The sequence below is a fragment of the Ranitomeya variabilis genome, chromosome 4, assembly GCF_051348905.1.
Source record: "Ranitomeya variabilis isolate aRanVar5 chromosome 4, aRanVar5.hap1, whole genome shotgun sequence".
NCBI lineage: Eukaryota > Metazoa > Chordata > Amphibia > Anura > Dendrobatidae > Ranitomeya > Ranitomeya variabilis.
In genome coordinates this window covers 350,871,425-350,892,243 of record NC_135235.1, presented here as the reverse complement: position 1 = coordinate 350,892,243, position 20,819 = coordinate 350,871,425, and the positions used below count along the sequence as shown (strand labels likewise).

General features: G+C 46.6%; 1 protein-coding gene across 1 annotated transcript in view; it reads left to right on the top strand.

The window, feature by feature from the left end:
• The window catches only part of LOC143764759 (myocardin-like), a 618,138-nt gene that overhangs the window by 460,780 nt on the left and 136,539 nt on the right, over nucleotides 1-20,819 (top strand). The window contains exon 3 of the mRNA XM_077250689.1: nucleotides 16,081-16,139. Within this exon, the coding sequence (XP_077106804.1) occupies nucleotides 16,081-16,139 (59 nt within the window). The remainder of the gene's footprint in view (nucleotides 1-16,080; nucleotides 16,140-20,819) is intronic.

Sequence of the window (20,819 nt, the reverse complement as noted above, 5' to 3'; positions counted from 1 at the left end):
TTTAAAATTTGGCAGGAGGCTAAGGAGGTGCTTCAGAGGGCTAGTTGCAGAATGAAAGAGTATGCTGACAAAAGGCGTTTAGATGTTCCTCCGTATCGTCCGGGTGACAAGGTCTGGTTATCCTCTCGCTACATTAGACTCAAGATTCCCTCTCAAAAATTAAGTCCACGTTACATCGGTCCCTTTGAGGTTTCTAGCCAAATTAATGATGTAGCTTACAAGTTGAAGTTGCCCACCTCGTTACGTATTCCTAACTCTTTTCATGTATCACTCCTCAAACCCGCAATTTTTAATCATTTTCATTCTGCTCTGTCGCATTCTCATTTACCTATTTCTTCCAATGCTTCATTTGAGGTTAAGAATATTCTCGCTAGGAAAATTGTTAAGGGTAAGACTTTTTACTTAATAGATAGGAAAGGCTTTGGTCCCGAAGAAAGATCTTGGGAACCACTGGAGAATATCAATACTCCTGTAATCTTGAAAAGATTCCTTTCCAGTTTTAAAGAGAGGGAGGGTAAGAGAGGGGGTACTGTTACACCGCTACCTCATATTTACCTGTCCGGCGGGTGCACTCCCGATGCTCCCTCCTGCTCTCCTTCTTCCTGCTTCTCCGGTGCTTGTCCATTCTGTGGTCCGCGCATTCACAGATGCGCTCCTTTCGTCGCTGGGGCTTCTGGGAGGTCATGACACAGCGGCTCCGCCTCCAATATGGTGGCACCCGTCAGGTACTTCTTCCCAGTGCCTGCCCTGCTCAGACACCTTTGCGTCTATTGCATTTGCTGGCTTATCGCCAGCATCTCCTTAGGTTCCTAGGCTCTGTTCTGTGCATCCTTGCTGTGACTCTGACTGTGTCTGTTTGCCGTCCCTGCCAGTTCTGTGTTCGTGCCGTGTCCTGCCAGTCCTGAGTTCCTGCCATATCTACCAGTCCTGTGTTCCTGCCGTACCCTGCCAGTCCTGTGTTCCTGCCATATCCTGCCAGTCCTGTGTTCCTGCCATACCTACCAGTCCTGTGTTCCTGCCGTACCTTCCAGTCCTGTGTTCCTGCCGTACCTTCCAGTCCTGTGTTCCTGCTGTTCCTGCCAGTCCTGAGTTCCTGCCGTACCCTCCAGTCCTGTGCTCCTGCTGTACCTTCCAGTCCTGTGTGCCTGCCATTCCTGCCAGTCTTGAGTCTCCATAGTTTCCATCTTACATGTGCTTGCATCTTACCGGTCAGTACTTTGTCTTTGCTGCCTCTGTCTGTCCAGTGCCTCCGCCATTCTTGTCACTTCGGTAGCTCCGTCTTCCCTCTGTCTTCTGTTCTCTCTTTGTTTTATCTTCAGTCATCCTTTTGGCTCCGGCAGTTGTGGCTTCACCCTCCTTGGGCCTGTCCCTAACTCTCCCTGTACAGGGGGTGGCATCATCTGGTTCACTCGCCCTCGGGGGCTCTGAAGCCGTGACCCTGAGGGTCCACTTCCTTAGTCCTGATAATTGGGTTCAGGTCTGGTGAGTGTGGAGGCCAGGTCATCTGGTGTACCATCTCATCACTCTCCTTCTTGGTCAAATAGCCATTACACAGCTTGGAGGTGTGTTTGGGGTCATTGTCCTGTTGAAAAATAAATGATGGTACAACTAAACACAAACCGGATGGAATAGCATGCCACTGCAAGATGCTGTGGTAGCCATGCTGGTTCAGTATGCCTTCAATTTTGAATAAATCCCCAACAGTGTCACCAGCAAAGCACCTCCACACCATCACACCTCCTCCTCCATGCTTCACGGTGGGAACCAGGCATGTAGAGTCCATCCGTTCACCTTTTCTGCGTTGCACAAAGACACGGTGGTTGAAACCAAAGATCTCAAATTTGGACTCATCAGACCAAAGCACAGATTTCCACTGGTCTAATGTCCATTCCTTGTGTTCTTTAGCCCAAACAAGCCTCTTCTGCTTGTTGCCTGTCCTTAGCAGTGGCTTCCTAGCAGCTATTTTACCATGAAGGCCTGCTGCACAGTCTCCTCTTAACTGTTGTTGTAGAGATGTGTCTGCTGCTAGAACTCTGTGTGGCATTGACCTGGTCTCTAATCTGAGCTGCTGTTAACCTGCTATTTCTGAGACTGGTGACTCGGATAAACTTATCCTCAGAAGCAGAGGTGACTCTTGGTCTTCCTTTCCTGGGGCGGTCCTCATGTGAGACAGTTTCTTTGTAGCGCTTGATGGTTTTTGCACCTGCACTTGGGGACACTTTCAAAGTTTTCCCAATTTTTTGGACTGACTGACCTTCATTTCTTAAAGTAATGATGGCCACTCGGTTTTCTTTACTTAGCTGCTTTTTTCTTGCCATAATACAAATTCTAACAGTCTATTCAGTAGGACTATCAGCTGTGTATCCACAAGACTTCTGCTCAACACAACTGGTGGTCCCAACCCCATTTATAAGGCAAGAAATCCCACTTATTAAACCTGACAGGGCACACCTGTGAAGTGAAAACCATTTCCGGTGACTACCTCTTGAAGCTCATCAAGAGAATGCCAAGAGTGTGCAAAGCAGTCATCAAAGCAAAAGGTGGCTACTTTGAAGAACCTATGATATAAGACATATTTTCAGTTGTTTCACACTTTTTTGTTAAGCATATAATTCCACATGTGTTAATTCATAGTTTTGATGCCTTCCGTGTGAATTTACAATTTTCATAGTCATGAAAATACAGAAAAATCTTTAAATGAGACGGTGTGTCCAAACTTTTGGTCTGTACTGTACATTAAGGTTGAGCGAAGTGGATTGGTCAATTTCATAAATCGCCGACTTTCGGCAAAGTCGGGTTTCGTGAAATCTGACCCGATTCCAGTGTGGGATCGGCCATGCGGTCGGCGATTTTCGCGCCAAAGTCACGTTTCGTATGACGCTTTAAGCGCCATTTCTCAGCCAATGAAGGTGCACGCAGAGTGTGGGCAGCTTGATGACATAGGTCTCAGTCCCCACCATCTTAGAGAAGGGCATTACAGTGATTGGCTTGCTTTCAGCGGCGTCACAGGGGCTATAAAGGGGCATGCACGCCGACCGCCATCTTACTGCTGCCGATCTGAGCATAGGGAGAGGTTGCTGTAGCTTCATCAGAAGCAGGGATATTGTTAGGGAGGAAATATTAACCCCCAAATCGCTTGTGCTGTAGCGATTTCCACTGTCCAACACCACCTTATCTTTGCAGGGACAGTGGAGGCTAGATTTCTGTGCATCAGCTCTGTAGCTTATAAGGCTCCCTGATAGCTGCGTTGCTGTTTGTATGCCTCTGTGCAAACCAACTGCTTTTTTCAAAGCAAAAATCCTGTTGCTTCTTTCTGCACAGTTCTCTTGTTTCTTTGTCCACACACTTCTGTGCAGCTGTCCTTTTTATTGCTGACATACTTGTCCTTTGATCATTTGTAGGGAGATTGAAATTCTACTACAGCCCTTGTATTTTTTTATATATCTGCCAACCATTTTCTGCCAATCAAACTGTGTAGTGTAATACAGTGGGCCTGATTTTTTCCTGCATTCTCCCACACATAAAAAGGGAGATTTATATTGCCACTGAGTGCATCTGCGTCAGTCCTGTTTGTGGCATATCTGCCAACCACTTTCTGACACTCAATCTGTGTAGTATAATACAGTGGGCCTGATTTTTCTGCTGTCTCCCACACATAAAAAGGGAGATTTCTATTGCCACTGAGTGCATCTGCGTCAGTCCTGTTTCTGTCATATCTGCCAGCCACTTTCTGCCACTCAAACTGTGTAGTGTAATACAGTGGGCCTGATTTTTTCCTGCATTCTCCCACACATAAAAAGGGAGATTTATATTGCCACTGAGTGCATCTGCATCAGTCCGGTTTGTGGCATATCTGTCAGCCACTTGCTGACACTGAAACTGTGTAGTGTAATGCAGTGGGCCTGATTTTCCCAGCAGTCTCCCACACCTATAAAGGGAAATTTCTATTGCCACTGAGTGCATCTGCGTCAGTCCTGTTTGTGGCATATCTGTCAGCCACTTTCTGACACTGAAACTGTGTAGTGTAATACAGTGGGCCTGATTTTCCCAGCAGTCTCCCACATCTATAAAGGGAAATTTCTATTGCCACTGAGTGCACCTGCGTCAGTCCTGTTTGTGGCATATCTGCCAGCCACTTTCTGACACTCAAACTGTGTAGTGTAATACAGTGGGCCTGATTTTTCTGCTGTCTCCCACACATAAAAAGGGAGATTTATATTGCTACTGAGTGCATCTGCGTCAGTCCTGTTTGTGGCATATCTGTCAGCCACTTTCTGACACTGAAACTGTGTAGTGTAATACAGTGGGCCTGATTTTCCCAGCAGTCTCCCACACCTATAAAGGGAAATTTCTATTGCCACTGAGCGCACCTGCGTCAGTCCTGTTTGTGGCATATCTGTCAGCCACTTTCTGACACTCAAACTGTGTAGTGTAATACAGTGGACCTGATTTTTTCTGCATTCTCCTACACATAAAAAAGGGAGATTTATATTGCCACTGAGTCCATCTGAATCAGTCCTGTTTGTGGCATATCTGCCAGCCACTTTCTGACACTCAAACTGTGTAGTGTAATACAGTGGGCCTGATTTTTCTGCTGTCTCCCACACATAAAAAGGGAGATTTATTTTGCCACTGAGTGCATCTGCGTCAGTCCTGTTTGAGGCATATCTGTCAGCCACTTTCTGACACTGAAACTGTGTAGTGTAATACAGTGGGCCTGATTTTCCCAGCAGTATCCCACATCTATAAAGGGAAATTTCTATTGCCACTGAGTGCATCTGCGTCAGTCCTGTTTGTGGCATATCTGCCAGCCACTTTCTGCCAATCAAACTGTGTAGTGTAATACAGTGGGCCTGATTTTTCTGCTGTCCCCCACACCTATAAAGGGAGATTTTAATTCACAACAAGTTTACGTACACCTTCTACCTGGTTTTACAGTACCATGTAATGGTTGTTAGTTTGGTTACAGTTTTCCAAGAATGAGGAAGTCTGGTGGAAGAGGTCGTGGCCGTGGGCGGTCATTGCCAGCTGGTAAAGATGGTAGTGGTGGTGGTCATGGAGCATCAGGTGGTCGTGGGAAAACAATATAGCACCTAAGACTCGAGTTGTTGAGCCAGCGTCATCGTCTGGCTACACAAGGCCTCAAATGCTCCCTTTTCTGGGAGTAGGAAAACCACTTTTAAAGCCGGAGCAGCAGGAAAAAGTTTTGGCTTTCCTTGCTGACTCTGCCTCTAGCTCTTTCGACTCCTCTTCGGAAAGTGCAATATTTAAAGGCAGCGTGTCGTCAGTGGATGCTCCCGGTCAGGTACAAGTCGCTTCCTTGTGCCCTTCACCCAGAACAACAGTGAAGGATGCGTCAGGCGACACAACAGGTTACTCCATGGAGCTCTTTACACATACCGGGCCTGGGTTATAAAGGGAAATTGTTAACAGGCCATGCCCATTACACAGATGCACAGTTACAGCTAGATCATTATGCTGTTCCATTGACTCAGATCACAACATTGCCCTCGCAGTGTACTGAACCAGAATCTGACCCTGATGAGACTATGGTGCCCCGTCCCGAATGCTATAGCACCGGCTTACACGGTGACACAGAGGAAGGTGCACAGGACATAGAAGAGGAGGTGATAGATGACCCAGTTGTTGACCCTGATTGGCAGCCATTGGGGGAAGAGGGTTCCGCTGCCTGTAGCTCAGGAGCGGAGGAAGATGATCTGCTGCATCCATCTACATCACAAAAGCTGTCATCTGGCAGGCCTGCATCATGCCCAAAACGTGTGTCAAAAACAACAACAGGTGTAGGACAGTGTTGCAATCCGGTGATAGTAGCACGGTGTGCAAAGCCTGAAAGGGTATTCCATAGTAGGACGAGTGCAGTGTGGCAATTTTTAACCAAGATCCGAATGATCAGTCCAAACTAATATGTAAGAAATGCTCCAAGACCTTTAGCAGAGGGAAGAATCTACAAAGTTTAAATACAATGTGCATGCGTAGGAATCTAACCAGCAGGCACTTGGAAGCAAGGACTAACTACCAAACTTCCCGTACCATTGATGAACCTCCTCATATTGAAGTTAGTCAGCAACGCAACTTTGCTTCCCTCACTGGAAGCCCACCGGTTATGGCACCACCAGTAACAAATGTGGAGGTATTATCGCAAGGCCAAAGCAGTCAGGGTCCGGGAATCACAAGGTTCTTGGTTGGAAACACTGTAGGTAGGCCCACATCAAGAATACCATCACCAAGCCTCTCTCAATCTGCCATGTCCACCACCCCCCCCGCTAGTTCCACCATATGCCCCTCTCCAGTCCAGCTCAGCCTACAAGAGACTCTTGATAGGAAAAAAAAGTACTCTTCATCTCATCCACGTACACAGGGTTTGAACAGCTACATTGCTCGACTAATCTCGTTAGAGATGATGCCTTACCGGTTGGTTGAAAGCAAAGCTTTCAAAGCCCTGATGGCCTACGCAGTACCATGCTATGACCTACCCAGTCGACACTTCTTTGTGAGAAAAGCCATACCAGCAGTCCACCAACATGTCAAAGAACGCATTGTCCATGCACTGAGGCAATCGGTCAGTAGAAAGGCGCACCTAACAACTGATGCATGGACCAGTAGGAATTGCCAAGGACGTTACGTGTCCATCATGGCACACTGAGTTAATGTGGTGGATGCAGGGTCCACAGGGGACAGCCATAGTGCCACAGTTCTGCCTTGCCCACGGTCTAGGAAACAGTTGGCTGTAGGCGTTTGCACCTCCTCCTCCTCCTCCAGAAGCGAAAGCTCGTCCACAGAGCTCAGTCGCACGAACACTCCATCCGCAGCTGCCAGTGTCGCACCCGTGGTGTCCCATTATGGAACAGCTTGTGGTAAGCGTCAGCAGGCTGTGCTGCAAATGAAGTGTTTGGGTGACAACAGACACATCGCGGAAGTACTGGCCGAGTACTTGCAGCAAGAAACTCAGTCATGGCTGGGCAGTGTACATCTTGAGGCAGGCAAGGTAGTCAGTGATAACGGAAGGAATTTTATGGCTGCCATAGCCCTTTCCGAAATGAAACACATACCTTGCCTGGCTCACACGTTGAACCTTGTGGTGCAGTGCTTCCTCAAGAATTACCCTGATTTACCAGCCCTGCTCCTGAAGGCCTGTACACTCCAGCCGTATACTTAACCATCAGCGATCGCTGAATCTTCCCCAGCACCGCCTAATAATAGACATTGCAACAAGGTGGAACTCTACACTGCACATGCTTCAGAGGCTGTGCGAACAGAGGCGTGCTGTCATGTATTTGTGGGAGGATACACATACACGGGCAGGCAGTTGGATGGCAGACATGGAGTTGTCTGATGTGCAGTGGTCGAAGCTCCACGACCTCTGTCAAGTCCTTCAGTGTTTTGAGGAATGCACACAGCTGGTCAGTGCGGACGACTCCATCATAAGCATGAGCATCCCACTAATGCGTCTGCTGATGCAAAGTTTGACGCACATAAAGGAGCAAGCGTCTGTGGCCGAGGAGGAGGGAAGCCTTGATGACAGTCAGCCATTGTCTGGTCAGGGAAGTCTCCGGGACGAGGTGGCGGATGAAGAGGAGGAGGAGGAGGAGGAAGGGGCTGAATATTTATAGTAGGAGGATGCTTCTCAGGGGGCAATAGAAACTGGTGGCATTGCAAGGTCAGGTACAGGGTTTTTGCAGGCCACAAGTGAGGTAGATTTTCAAGAAAGTGCTCCTCAACCCAGCACAAGCAGTGAATTGACACCGGAACTTTTGCCCACATGGCAGGGTATGCCTTGCGTATCCTAAAACGGGACCCCCACATTATCAAAATGATGACCGATGACGATTAGTGGTTGGCCTGCCTCCTGGATCCACGATACAAAGGCAAATTACAAAATATCATGCCACACGAGAACCTTGAGCAAATTTTGGCTACCAAACAAGCAACTCTTTTAGACCGTTTTGTTCAGGAATTCCCAGCACACAGCGGCGCTGATGGTTCTCACACGAGCGGTAGGGGGCAACATGGCAGAGGTGCTAGAGGTGCACAAAGCTGAAGTGGCATTGGACATAGGGGATTTCTCACCAGGTTGTGCAGTGATTTCGCAATGACCGCAGACACGGCAGGTACTGCTGCATCGATTCAAAGTGACAGGAGACAGCATTTGTCCAGTATGGTTACCAACTACTTTTCCACCATTATCGATGTTCTCCCTCACAGGTCATTCCCCTTTGATTACTGGGCATCTAAACTAGACACCTGGCCCAAATTAGCAGAATATGCATTACAGGAGCTCACTTGCCCAGCTGCTAGTGTGCTCTCAGAAAGTGTGTTCAGTGCTGCTGGTTCAATACTGACCGAAAAAAGGACATGTCTGGCTCCCTGAAATGTTGATGATCTAACCTTCATTAAAATGAACCAATCATGGATTTTGAATTATTTTGCCCCACCTTCCCCCGCTGACACGTAGCTTGCCAGAAAAAAATTTCTTGTTTTTGGCCTCCTCTTACTGACTGCTCCAATTCTGCCATTTGCAGGTGCCGAATGTCCACCATAGGCCATTTGTATACCTCCCTAAATGGGCTGACTCCCCCCTCAGGGCCGTGGTCACAACGTGCCGCAAGCACTCGTGCGAGTGCCGTTTGCCTGGACAGGTGGGTGTGCCCACTCTTGGGCCACGGCACTGGCACAGGGTCCCTCATAGTACAATGAAGTGTCTCTGACGGTGGTGGTGCACAACCAACGTGAGACACACCGTCATAATATGAGGGGCCCTGGGCCAGTACCGCCGCCCACGAGAGAGTGTTCCCCCCCAGCTCGAACTGTGCTCTACCACTTGCAAAACTTTCCTCTCCCTGCCCCACCACTGTGTAGTCAGTGCTGTTAAATCCTTAAATGGCACTGCCATAACAAATTTTTTGCAATGATAGATGATAGTAAAAATATACTGGGGCTCTGGCCTCCATTTAGACCCCTTAATACTTTGCGCCAACTACCCGTCTGAAACTCTGCAGAGGAGCCCACCCCTGTACCTCGCTATGCCACCAGTTTATTTATGACCAATTCCTTGGCTGACATTTAGGCCACTTTAGTATTTTGGCCTACTAACTGTGTCAGCCACTTCTAACAGTTGACCTCCGCTGAACAAATCTATGCCACCTCTGTACTCCTGTTACCAATTGTGAACTGCATGTAGCCAACTTACTTATTTGTGCCTAGTAACTGTGTCAGCCTCTCATAACAGTTGTCCTCCCACGCTGAAACAAGCTAGGCCGCCAGGTTAGTCCTGCTAGCAGTTTAGAACTGCATGAAGCCACCGTTTTTTAGTTTAGGCCTCTGTCTGTCTGTCTGTCTGTCGGCGCCACACATTACAACTGTCCCCCCCTGAAACAAGCTAGCCTGCCTGGTTAGTCCTGCTAGCAGTTTTTGAACTGCATTTAGACACCTTTTTTTAGGTTAGGCCTCTGTCTGTCTGTCTGTCTGTCTGTCGGCGCCACACATTACAACAGTCCCCCCTGAAACAAGCTAGGCCACCAGGTTAGTCCTGCTAGCAGTTTTTGGACTGCATTTAGACACCTTTTTTTAGGTTAGGCCTCTGTCTGTCTGTCTGTCTGTCTGTCGGCGCCACACATTACAACTGTCCCCCCCTGAAACAAGCTAGGCCACCAGGTTAGTCCTGCTAGAAGTTTTTGAACTGCATTTAGACACCTTTTTTTAGGTTAGGCCTCTGTCTGTCTGTCTGTCTGTCTGTCTGTCGGCGCCACACATTCCAACAGTCCCCCCCTGAAACAAGCTAGGACGCCAGGTTAGTCCTGCTAGCAGTTTTTGGACTGCATTTAGACACCTTTTTTTAGGTTAGGCCTCTGTCTGTCTGTCTGTCTGTTTGTCTGTCGGCGCCACACATTACAACAGTCCTCCCCTGAAACAAGCTAGGCCGCCAGGTTAGTCCTGCTAGCAGTTTTTGAACTGCATTTAGACACCTTTTTTTGTAGGTTAGGCCTCTGTCTGTCTGTGTTCGCCACACATTACAACTGTCCCCCCCGAAACAAGATAGGCCACCTGTGTACTCCTCTTACCAATCTAGAACAGCATTTAGCCTACTTATTTATTTTGTCCTAGTAACTGTGTCAGACTCTCACAACAGTTGTCCTCCACCGCTGAACCCAGCAAGGCCGCCTGTGTACTCTTACCAATTGTGAACTGTATATAGCCTTCTTTTTTATTTTACGCCTACTCAGTGTGTCAGAGCCACTAATTACACTTGTCCTCCTCCGCTGAACCATGCTATGCCGACTGTGTACTCCTATTTCAAATTTTGAACTGCAATTAGCCACCTTTTTTAATTGTAGGCCTACTCTGTCTGAGCCACTTATTACAGTTGTCCTCCGCTGAACAAAGCTATGTCGCCTGTGTACTCCACTAACCAATTTTGAACTGCATTTTGCCTACTTTCTTATGTATGCCTACTAACTGTGTCTGCTTCCCATTACAGTTGTCCTCCACTCAACAAAGCTGAGCCTCAGTTTTCATCCGATGTAAGATATTTAACTGCATTTGGCCTACTTGTTTGGTTGGGCCCTAGTAACGGTGTCTGCTGCTCCTTGGTGTTCTCGTCCACTGAACAAAGCTGACCTTCAATCTTCAGGCTTTCGGCCTATAGGAAATTTTAAACTGCATTTGGCCTACTACTTTGGTTGGGCCCTAGTAACGGTGTCTGCCGCTCCTTGCTTGTCTCCTCCACTGAACAAAGCTGAGCTTCAATCTTCAGGCTTTCGGCCTATAGGAAATTTCAAAATGCATTTGGGTTACTAGTTTGGGTGGGCCCTACTAATGGTGTCTGCAGCTCCTTGGTGTTCTCCTCCACCGATTAAAGCTGAGCTTCAATCTTCAGGCTTTCGGCCTATATCAGATATTTAACTGCATTGGGGCTACTAGTTTGGTTGGGGCCTACTAACGGTGGCTGCCGCTCCTTGCTTTTCTCCTCCACTAAACAAAGCTGAGCTTCAATCTTCAGGCTTTTGGCCTATATCAGATATTAAACTGCATTTGGCCTACTAGTTTGGTTGGGGCCTACTAACGGTGTCTGCCGCTCCTTGGTGTTCTCCAGGTTTTTTTCCTGAGCTTCAATCTTGTGGATTTCGGCCTATATTTTTAATATGAAATTGCATTTGGGATACTAGTTTGGTTGGGCCTACTAACGGTGTCTGCCGCTCCTTGTTTTTCTCCTCCACTGAGCAAAGCTGAGCTTCAAACTTCAGGCTTTCGGCCTAAAGGAATTTTTAAAATGCATTTGGCCTACTAGTTTGGTTGGGGCATAGTAACGGTGTCTGCTTCTCCTTGGTGTTCTCCTCCACTGAACAAAACTGAGCTTCAATCTTCAGGCTTCCGGCCTATATCAGATATTTAACTGCATTGGTTCTACTAGTTTGGCTGGGGCCTACTAACGGTGTCTGCCGCTCCTTGGTGTTCTCCTCCACTGAACAAAACTGAGCTTCAATCTTCAGGCTTTCGGCCTATATCAGAAATTAAACAGCATTTGGCCTACTAGTTTGGTTGGGGCCTACTAATGGTGTCTGCCGCTCTTTGTCGTTCTCCTCCACTGAACAAAGCAGTGCCGCCTGTTTACTCCTGTTACCAATTTTGAACTTTATTTGGCCCACTTTATTATTTGGGACTACTAACTGTGTCTGCCTCTCATTACAGTTGTCCTCCACTGAACAAAGCAATGCCGCCTGGATAGTCCTGTTACCAATTTTGAACTGCATTTAGCCCACTTTATTATTTGGGCCTATATCTGTGTTTCCTCCTCATCCTGCCCATTGCCCAGCCAGTGCTACATGAGTCTGCTGGTACATTGACCCAGACCACTACATTCCCCTTGCACTCTACACAGCCAGAATCTGACCCTGCTGAAATTCAGGTTCCCCTTCCCGCATACTATACCACCTTACACGGGGACAAAGAGGAAGGCGCAGATGAAAGTGCAGGTTCCTTCATCAGGTGGGGAGGGCATACTCGTTGGTGACGTCACTGTCACAGGGCCCTCATAGTACGCAAAAGTGTCTCTGCCGGTGGGAGGCGCCCCCACCGTCAAACACAATGCTGTACTTTGAGGGGCCCTGTGCCAGTGCCAATGTGAACGAGAGGGCCCCCCTGCTTGCTCAGGATCACAGCACTTGCAACGTTGAAATACTGACCTCTCCCTGCTCCACCGTCGTGACGTAGTCCGTGTTTCCTGGGCCCACTAAAAACCTTGAGCCAGCCCTACCCCCCCCACAACTTTAGCCAAATGACCCCCAATTTTCAATGCCTAACTATTATTATAAGGTAAATTAAGATTCACAAGCTTAAGTGACACGAATTGATGTTTTGACATTAAAATGGGCACTGTAGGTGTTTTCCTGTCCTCCACTCACTGCCGACTTTGCTCCCCCATTGACTTACATTGGGTTTCGTGTTTCGGTCGATCCCCGACTTTGCGCGATAATCGGCCGATTTCACTCGACTCGACTTTTGACAAAGTCGGGTTTCGCGAAACCTGACTCGATCCTAAAAAAGTAAAAGTCGCTCAACCCTACTTTACATTATTACGGTGAAAAGGTGCCAAAGAAAAAATTTTTTTTTCAGTTTTAGCTTTCACATAGATTTTTATGCTGAACATATGAGGACAACATCTAAGGTACATTTACACTTGCCAATAAACTTGAAATTAAAATCAAATGAAAACTCGTTTCCCTATTATAGGCATACACACATGGTCAAAATTGTTGGTACCCCTCGTTTAATGAAAGAAAATCCCACAATGGTCACAGAAATAACTTGAATCTGACAAAAGTAATAATAAAAAAAAATCTATGAAAATGAACAAATGAAAGTCAGACATTGCTTTTCAACCATGCTTCCACAGAATTTAAAAAAAATATAAAACTCATGAAATAGACCTGGACAGAAATGATGGTACTCTTAACTTAATATTTTGTTACACAAACTTTTGAGGCAATCACTGAATCACTGCAAACAATTCCTGTAACTGTCAAAGAGACTTCTGCTCCTCTCGACAGGTATTTTGGGCCACACCTCAAGAGCAAACTGCTCCAGTTGTCTCGTGTTTGAAGGTTGCCTTCTCCAGACGGCATGTTTCTGCTCTCTCCAAAGATGCTCAATAGGATTTAGGTCAGGTCTCATAGAAAGCCACTTCAGAAAAGTCCAATGTTTTCCTCTTAGCCATTCTTGGGTGTTTTTAGCTGTGTTTTGGGTCATTATCCTGTTGCAAGACCCATGACCTGTGAATGAGACCAAGCTTTCTGACATTGGGCAGTACATTTTTCTCTAGAATCCCTTGATAGTCTTGAGATTTCATTGTACCCTGCACAGATTCTAGACACCCTGTGCCAGATGCAGCCAAGCAGCCCCAGAACATAACAGAGCCTACAGTATGTTTCACAGTAGGGACAGGGTCCTTTTCTTGATATGCTTCATTTTTCTGTCTGTGAACATAGAGCTGAGGTGCCTGGCAAAAAAGTTCAATATTTGTCTAATCTGTCCATAGAACATTCTCCCAGAAGCTATGTGGCTTGTCAACATATAGTTTGGCAAATTCCAGTGTGGCTTTTTTATGATTTTTTTCAACAATGGTGTCCTCCTTGGTTGTCTCCCATGAAGTCCACTTTGGCTCATAAAATGACAGATGGTGCGGTCTGACACTGATGTGCCTTGAGCTTGAAGTCCCCCTTTAATCTGTGTAGAAGTTTTTCTGGGCTCTTTTGTTACAATTCGTATTATCCGTCTCTTTGATTTGTCATCAATTTTCCTACTGTGGACACGTCAAGGGAGGTTGGCTACAGTCCCATGGATCTTACATTTCTGAATAATATGTGCAACTGTAGTCTAGTCACAGGAACATCAAGCAGCTTGGAGATAGTCTTATAACTTTTACTTTTAACATGTTTGTCTATAGTTTTCTCTCTAATCTCCTGAGTCAACTCTTTCCTTCGCTTCCTCTGGTCCATGTTGAGTGTGATACACACCATGTCAACCAACAGCACAGTGAGTATCCGTTGCCTTATATACAGGCCTGCTCACTGATTTCAAAATTGTAGACACCTGTGATGCTAGTTGGTGGACACACCGTGAGTCAACATGTACATGTGGAAAAAAGGGAATCCAGCTCCAAGAGATAAAATCACTTAACTTTAATAGTATTCATTTAAACTAGAAATAGGCTGTAAGACATACAAAAACCGGATATACTGAGACTTAGGGTACCGTCACACATTGAAATTTTGATCGCTGCGACGGCACGATCCGTGACGTCGCAGCGATCGTATGATCATCGCTCCAGCGTCGTAGACTGCGGTCACACGTTGCAATCACGGCGCTGGAGCGATGCCGAAGTCCCCGGGTAACCAGGGTAAACATCGGGTAACTAAGCGCAGGGCCGCGCTTAGTAACCCGATGTTTACCCTGGTTACCAGCGTAAACGTAAAAAAACAAACCGTACATGCTCACCCGTCGGTGTCCTTCAGGTCCCTTGCAGTCTGCTTCCTGCTCTGAGTGCAGCCGTACACTGAGAGCAGATTGCAGCACCGCTGTGATCTGCTCTCACTTTCCGGCCGGCACTCAGAGCAGGAAGCAGACGGCAAGGGACCTGAAGGACACCGACGGGTGAGCATGTACGGTTTGTTTTTTTACGTTTACGCTGGTAACCAGGGTAAACATCGGGTTACTAAGCGCGGCCCTGCGCTTAGTTACCCGATGTTTACCCTGGTTACAAGCGAAGACATCGCTGGATCGCTGTCACACACAACGATCCAGCGATGTCAGCGGGTGATCAAGCGACAAAAGAAAGTTCCATACGATCTGCTACGACGTACGATTCTCAGCAGGATCCCTGATCGCTGCTGCGTGTCAGACACTGCGATATCGTAACGATATCGCTAGAACGTCACGAATCGTACCGTCGTAGCGATGGAAATTTCAATGTGTGACGGTACCCTAAGAGCACTTGCGTGTTTGAAACCACGTACAGTTTATATAGGCAATCTCCTTCCGATATATCCGGTTTTTGTATGTCTTATAGCCTATTTCTATTTTAAATGAATACTATTAAAGTTAAGTGATTTTATCTCTTGGAGATGGATTCCCTTTTTTCCACATGTGCATCTCTAGGCGTCTGGCAGAGACATGAATCCGTGCTCAATATTTCCTGGACTCATAAAGAAATTCATCTAAAGAGTGAGCTGAATTTATCTTTTTTTCTGTTGTGATTTAACATGTCCCTTTTGTCACACATTATTTTCAGGGGTACCATCATTTCTTTCCAGGCCTATTTCATGAGTTTTAGTTTTTAAAAATTCTGTGGAAGCATGGTTGAAAAGCAATGTCTGACTTTCATTTGCTCATTTTCATAGATTTTTAATTTATTACTATTTTTGTCAGATTCAAGTTATTTCTGTAACCATTGTGGGTTTTTCTGTCATTAAATGAGGGGTACCAACAATTGTGATCACGTGTGTAGCTAAACAGGCTGCCAATCACCCAACAACTAATTAAAACTTTTGTTCATGGGGTAAAATGATTTTTAAGTGTGATAAAAAATTATCATTCTTGGCAGCACATAGCCCTGTGTTAAAGATAACGACTTGTCAATCACCTGGAGTAGGGCAGGGAGAAGCCAGCCAGGGACTGAATCAGATTAGTCAGGTCTCTACTTATGGTCCCAGGTTGGATTTTTAAGCCATATTTATTCTGACATGTACTATAGTTTTAGGGTAGAACATTTCTGGCTGCAATCACAGGTTCTGATTTATACTGCCTGTGGTTTGAGCAGTATGAATCTAATGACAAGTTCCCTTTATCTATCATATGTGCATAGCAAGCAACTGTCTAAACAGTCTAATAAACATCCATCAATCGGCTCGCCTGTACCTATTTGGCGGTCATTAAATGTCTGCAATAGACTAGTGTAAATGCTGACTGCTTTTTATAAACACATTATTATCATTCATCTTTAGAGCAACTAAAGTTTTGTAATATATTGTGATGTGAAACAACTAACACACTTTATTATTTTCCTAGCTGTCAGTAAAACACATACAAATTTGGCCGAGCAAAATGGAACTTTGGGACAAAATAAAGTAAGTGTCCTTTTTATGTCAGTGTTTCGTCTGTTCTATGAATGTAAGACACTTTTTCTTGCAAATTGTCTCTTCAGAGAGGAAGAGGACCAGACCTAGAAGGAAGTGGCAGTCCTAGAAGTCAGTGTCGACCTTTTAACAAGCCTTGCCACATGACTTGGGAAAAAAGCCAAAACCAGAATCTCAATTTGCAGACACTGTGTTTCAGGGTACTGCCCCTCATCAGTAGTGTTGAGCATTCCGATACCGCAAGTATCGGGTATCGGCCGATACTTGCCGGTATCAGAATTCCGATACCGAGATCCGATACTTTTGTTGTATCGGGAATCGGTATCGGGATTAATATCAATGTGTAAAAGAAAGAATTAAAATAAAAAATAGGGATATACTCACCTCTCCGACGCAGCCTGGACTTTACCGCCGTAACCGGGAGCCATTGTACCTAAGAATGCGCGCTTGAAGGGCCTTAGATGAGGTCACTGCGCTCTGATTGGTCCATAGCGGTCACATAGGCCGTCGCGACCAATCACAAAGCCGTGATGTCATCTTAAGGTCCTTCACGCGCTGATTCTTAGGAAGGAAGGCTGCCGGAAAGAAGCCGAGGGTGAGTATATACCTAATAGGAATATACTCACCCTTGGATGCGCCCTGCTTCTTTCCGGCAGCCTTCCTTCCTAAGAATCAGCGCGTGAAGGACACGCGACCAATCACAAAGCCGTGGCGTCACCTAAGGTCTTTCAAGCGCTTGAAATACCTTAGGTGACGTCACGGCTTTGTGATTGGTCGCGTAGCGGTCACGCGACCGCTACGCGACCAATCAGAAGCTGCGGACGCCTTCTAAGGTATTTCAAGCGCTTGAAAGACCTTAGGTGACGTCACGTCTTTGTGATTGGTCGCGTAGCGGTCACGCGACCGCTACGGACCAATCAGAGCGCAGTGACCTCATCTAAGGCCCTTCAAGCGCGCATTCTTAGGTACAACGGCTCCCGGTTATGGCGGTAAAGTCCAGGCTGCGTCGGAGGGTGAGTATATCCCTATTTTTTATTTAATTCTTTCTTTTACACATTGATATGGATCCCAGGGCCTGAAGGAGAGTTTCCTCTCCTTCAGACCCTGGGAACCATCAGGGATACCGTCCGATACTTGAGTCCCATTGACTTGTATTGTTATCGGGTATCGGTATCGGATTAGATCCGATACTTTGCCGGTATCAGCCGATACTTTCCAATACCGATACTTTCAAGTATCGGACGGTATCGCTCAACACTACTCATCAGTGCAAAGTGTGACATCTGGTTTAGTTGTGTGAGGGGCAGTACTCAGAAACACAGTACATGCAAATTGAGATTCTGGTTTTAGCTTTTATCCTAAGTCATGTGACAAGGCTCGTTAATGGGTCGACATTGAATTCTAGGATTGCTACTTCTTATAGGTGGCACTAGAGTTCTAGTTCTCTTACTCTCTGAAGAGACAATTTGCATATTTCCCAGAGAAGCATTGCAGCTTAAAAGTTTCCTCATCTCAGCGTGCTTGACATGTCACTCTCCGCAAGGAGAAACAATATTTCTTGGATCCCACTCTTTTTTTCTTAAAATAATAAGATTGTTGTTTGTGAATCAGATTAGTTGGGAGGATTGGGGTTTATAGTGCTATAGTACATCAAACGCCAGGGATGTGTGACATACGGATTACCAGAGAATTTCACCATTTGCAAAGGTGGTGTCAGTAAATTTGTAACACTCATTCTGCAATAGGCATCTGCAATAAACATATGAATCTGAAAATCCACAGCATTTCTGCAAATGTACACACGAGAAACGTGCTATGACTGAAGAAGATTTTAAAAACGACAATAAATCTTTTGCTTATTGTGGTGTGTCACGATATTGTATGAAATATAATATAAGTGTTAGTCTCTCATTGCCAGCACCTATAGTGTGGGCGCTGACCCCCCTTCCCTTTACTTCAGGGTTTAGCTTTCCTTTTCAATGTGTGTGGGGGAGATTTTATTGCCTCTAGCTCTGGGAGCAAAGGAATTTACGACCAGCATAGCTGCAGTGGAAAGTTGTGCTAGCAGAAACTGGTCTGATCTCGCTTGTAAAACATGAGGCTCTTTGTCCTAATATTGTAAGATATTGGGCCAATGGTTTAGGCTAAGAAAATAATAAATACATATTGTTATAGTCCATCGGCGGACCTATCAACCCCTGTAAGGAGCAACCTCTAATTCCAACAGGTAAAAAAGTACAGATTTCTCTGGAACTGTGTGTCCTACTAGCCCGAATTTAGTATCTATAGAGAGCAAATCTTAATACAAGTTGAGTGAGGGGTGTGTTATGACTCTGCCAGATTCTCCAGCAAAGATATGACAATCATAAGAATCGTTGGAGAAAACTGTACAGCTGAGGAAAGAGGAGGGCGATCTTAACCCAGCCCTGTTGGTGATGTCACGGGCTGCGGGTTATAAGTTTCTGCCAGGTTTCCAGCAGTGAGTTTTTACCTGTGGAGCCCTGACTGCCAGTCCTGATGCATTGGGACATATGGGAACTCCACCCACTAGCCTGGTTGCCTGCAATGTCCTGAGAACATGTGAGTGTTACCTTTTCTCATTTAATCCCTTTATGTTATAATTACCTTGTACATTTTCAATTGTCTCATATTGTATCATCTTTATATGTCTTTTGTAAACACTGCCTTTTTGGAGTAAAATATATAAATTACTAGTTTCCGTTCTCCTGTTCTACCCTAAGTTTTCTGAAGGGAATTACGCTACTGTTTCGGTTTAGCTTCGGGCCTGTTTAATTGAAGCTGGTGGTAGCATCCCGTGTGTGGGCCTTTGGGAGTCGTTGTAGCGACTGCGGCGTTGATAATTATTGTTCCTGCCTGAGTGGGAGTATTTATATCACCTCGCTGCAGCGTGCCCAATAGCCAGTACATAGCAGGCAGCCTTTCTGGCGACTAGTTACTCTAGGTGCAGTACCTAATCTGACCTGAGGGTAAGGGGGGTGCCAGAGAGCTGCAGGTTTCAAGTTGAACTGTAAGCGGGATATACATAAATCCCTGCAGTTCGTGGTATATTGAAGAGCAGTGGGATACCTAAAATAAGCCCCTGCTGTAAACTAAGAGGTCAATAGCCTTGTGTGTGTGTTTTTTTTTTCATCACATTGTAGCAGTGGAGGGATAACTAAGATAAGCCACCCTGCACATGTGATAGCCATCTGTTGGCCTAAAGTCATCCCAATCCGGGACGTAGGGGTGACGGTCACGGTGTGAACCGTGATATATTGGTGGCAGCGGTGTGGATTCGTGACAAATTGGTGGCAAGGCAGTGGGATATTAGAGCATTAGTGATTTGGTTTGAGCAATCATTCCTCTCACTAAAAACTTGCAAAGTTCTTGCGAGAACTCTGCGCAAATAAGTTTGGAGAACGAACTCAGTGTTTATTAGTTCTGAGACAATTGTGTGTACTGGTAATTATCCCTTTCCTTTCTCTTCATTTTTCTGTCCTATCTTTTATTTGGCAACCATGGTTGTGCTGGGAGAAACCTTTTATAAGAAGCAGTCCAAGGACACTCTTATGGCCTTGTGCATGTCACAGCAGATTGACCAAATGGTCGCTGAACTGGTGCAATTCGAAGCACACCGCTCTCAGAGCTTAGTGGCCGCAAAAGCCAGCACAAGCGAACATGGTGCTGCTGTAGAGGTCCAACCACTGAATGCCAGACCTGCTATCAATCAGGGCGAACTGGACCCCCACCTGCTGGCGGCCTTGGAAGAATTCCCCACTGACGACCATGAGGGACGTCGGCAGCTGATTCAGCAATACCGGCAGGAGGCCCAGGCCCAGCGAACCAAGCGAGAGGCCCGAGCCAAGCGGCAAGCAGAGCGGGAGTACCAGCTGCAGTTAGCCCGACTGCAAATGCAGGGTCGTGCCATTCCAGCCGTGAGCCCAGCAGCGCTCAGATACCGAAGCCCCGGCCCGATCACTTTCCTGTTATGGAAAAGGACGGGGACTTGGACACTTTTCTGCACGCCTTTGAGAAAGCCTGCAGGCAGTACCAGCTGCCTACGCAAGAATGGGCACGATACCTGACACCAGGGCTGAGAGGCAAAGCTCTGGAGGTGTTTGCTGCCCTCCCTCAAGAACAAGATGGTGACTATGAGGCCATCAAGCAGGCTCTGATAGCCAAGTACCAGCTTACACCCGAGGTGTACCGTAGAAAGTTCCGCAACCTCCACCGTGGCCCACATGACAGCTACGGCGATGTGGCACATGGACTCAGGACCCACTTTTACCAGTGGATCCAAGGACTGTCAGTGACCACCTTTGAGCAGCTGGAAGACCTGATGATCAAAGACCAGTTCTTACATCTTTGTCCAGCTGAGGTGCGACAGTTCGTGATGGATGGAGAACCCAAAGACGTGACGAAAGCAGCGCAGATTGCTGATGCCTATGAGGCCAACCGTAGATCAGAAGTGCGGAAGCCAGTCACCACCAGCTGAAGAGGGGGTAAGCCTGCAACCAACGCCAGTACCCCTACCAGCCAACCCACCAGATGTCCTGTCCCCGTAGCCAACAGCACCAGACCTACCACCGAAACCTCGCCAGTGTTACTTCTGCAAGCGGACTGGTCATATCAGTCCCCACTGTCCAGACAAGCCGAAGAACCCCTCATCCA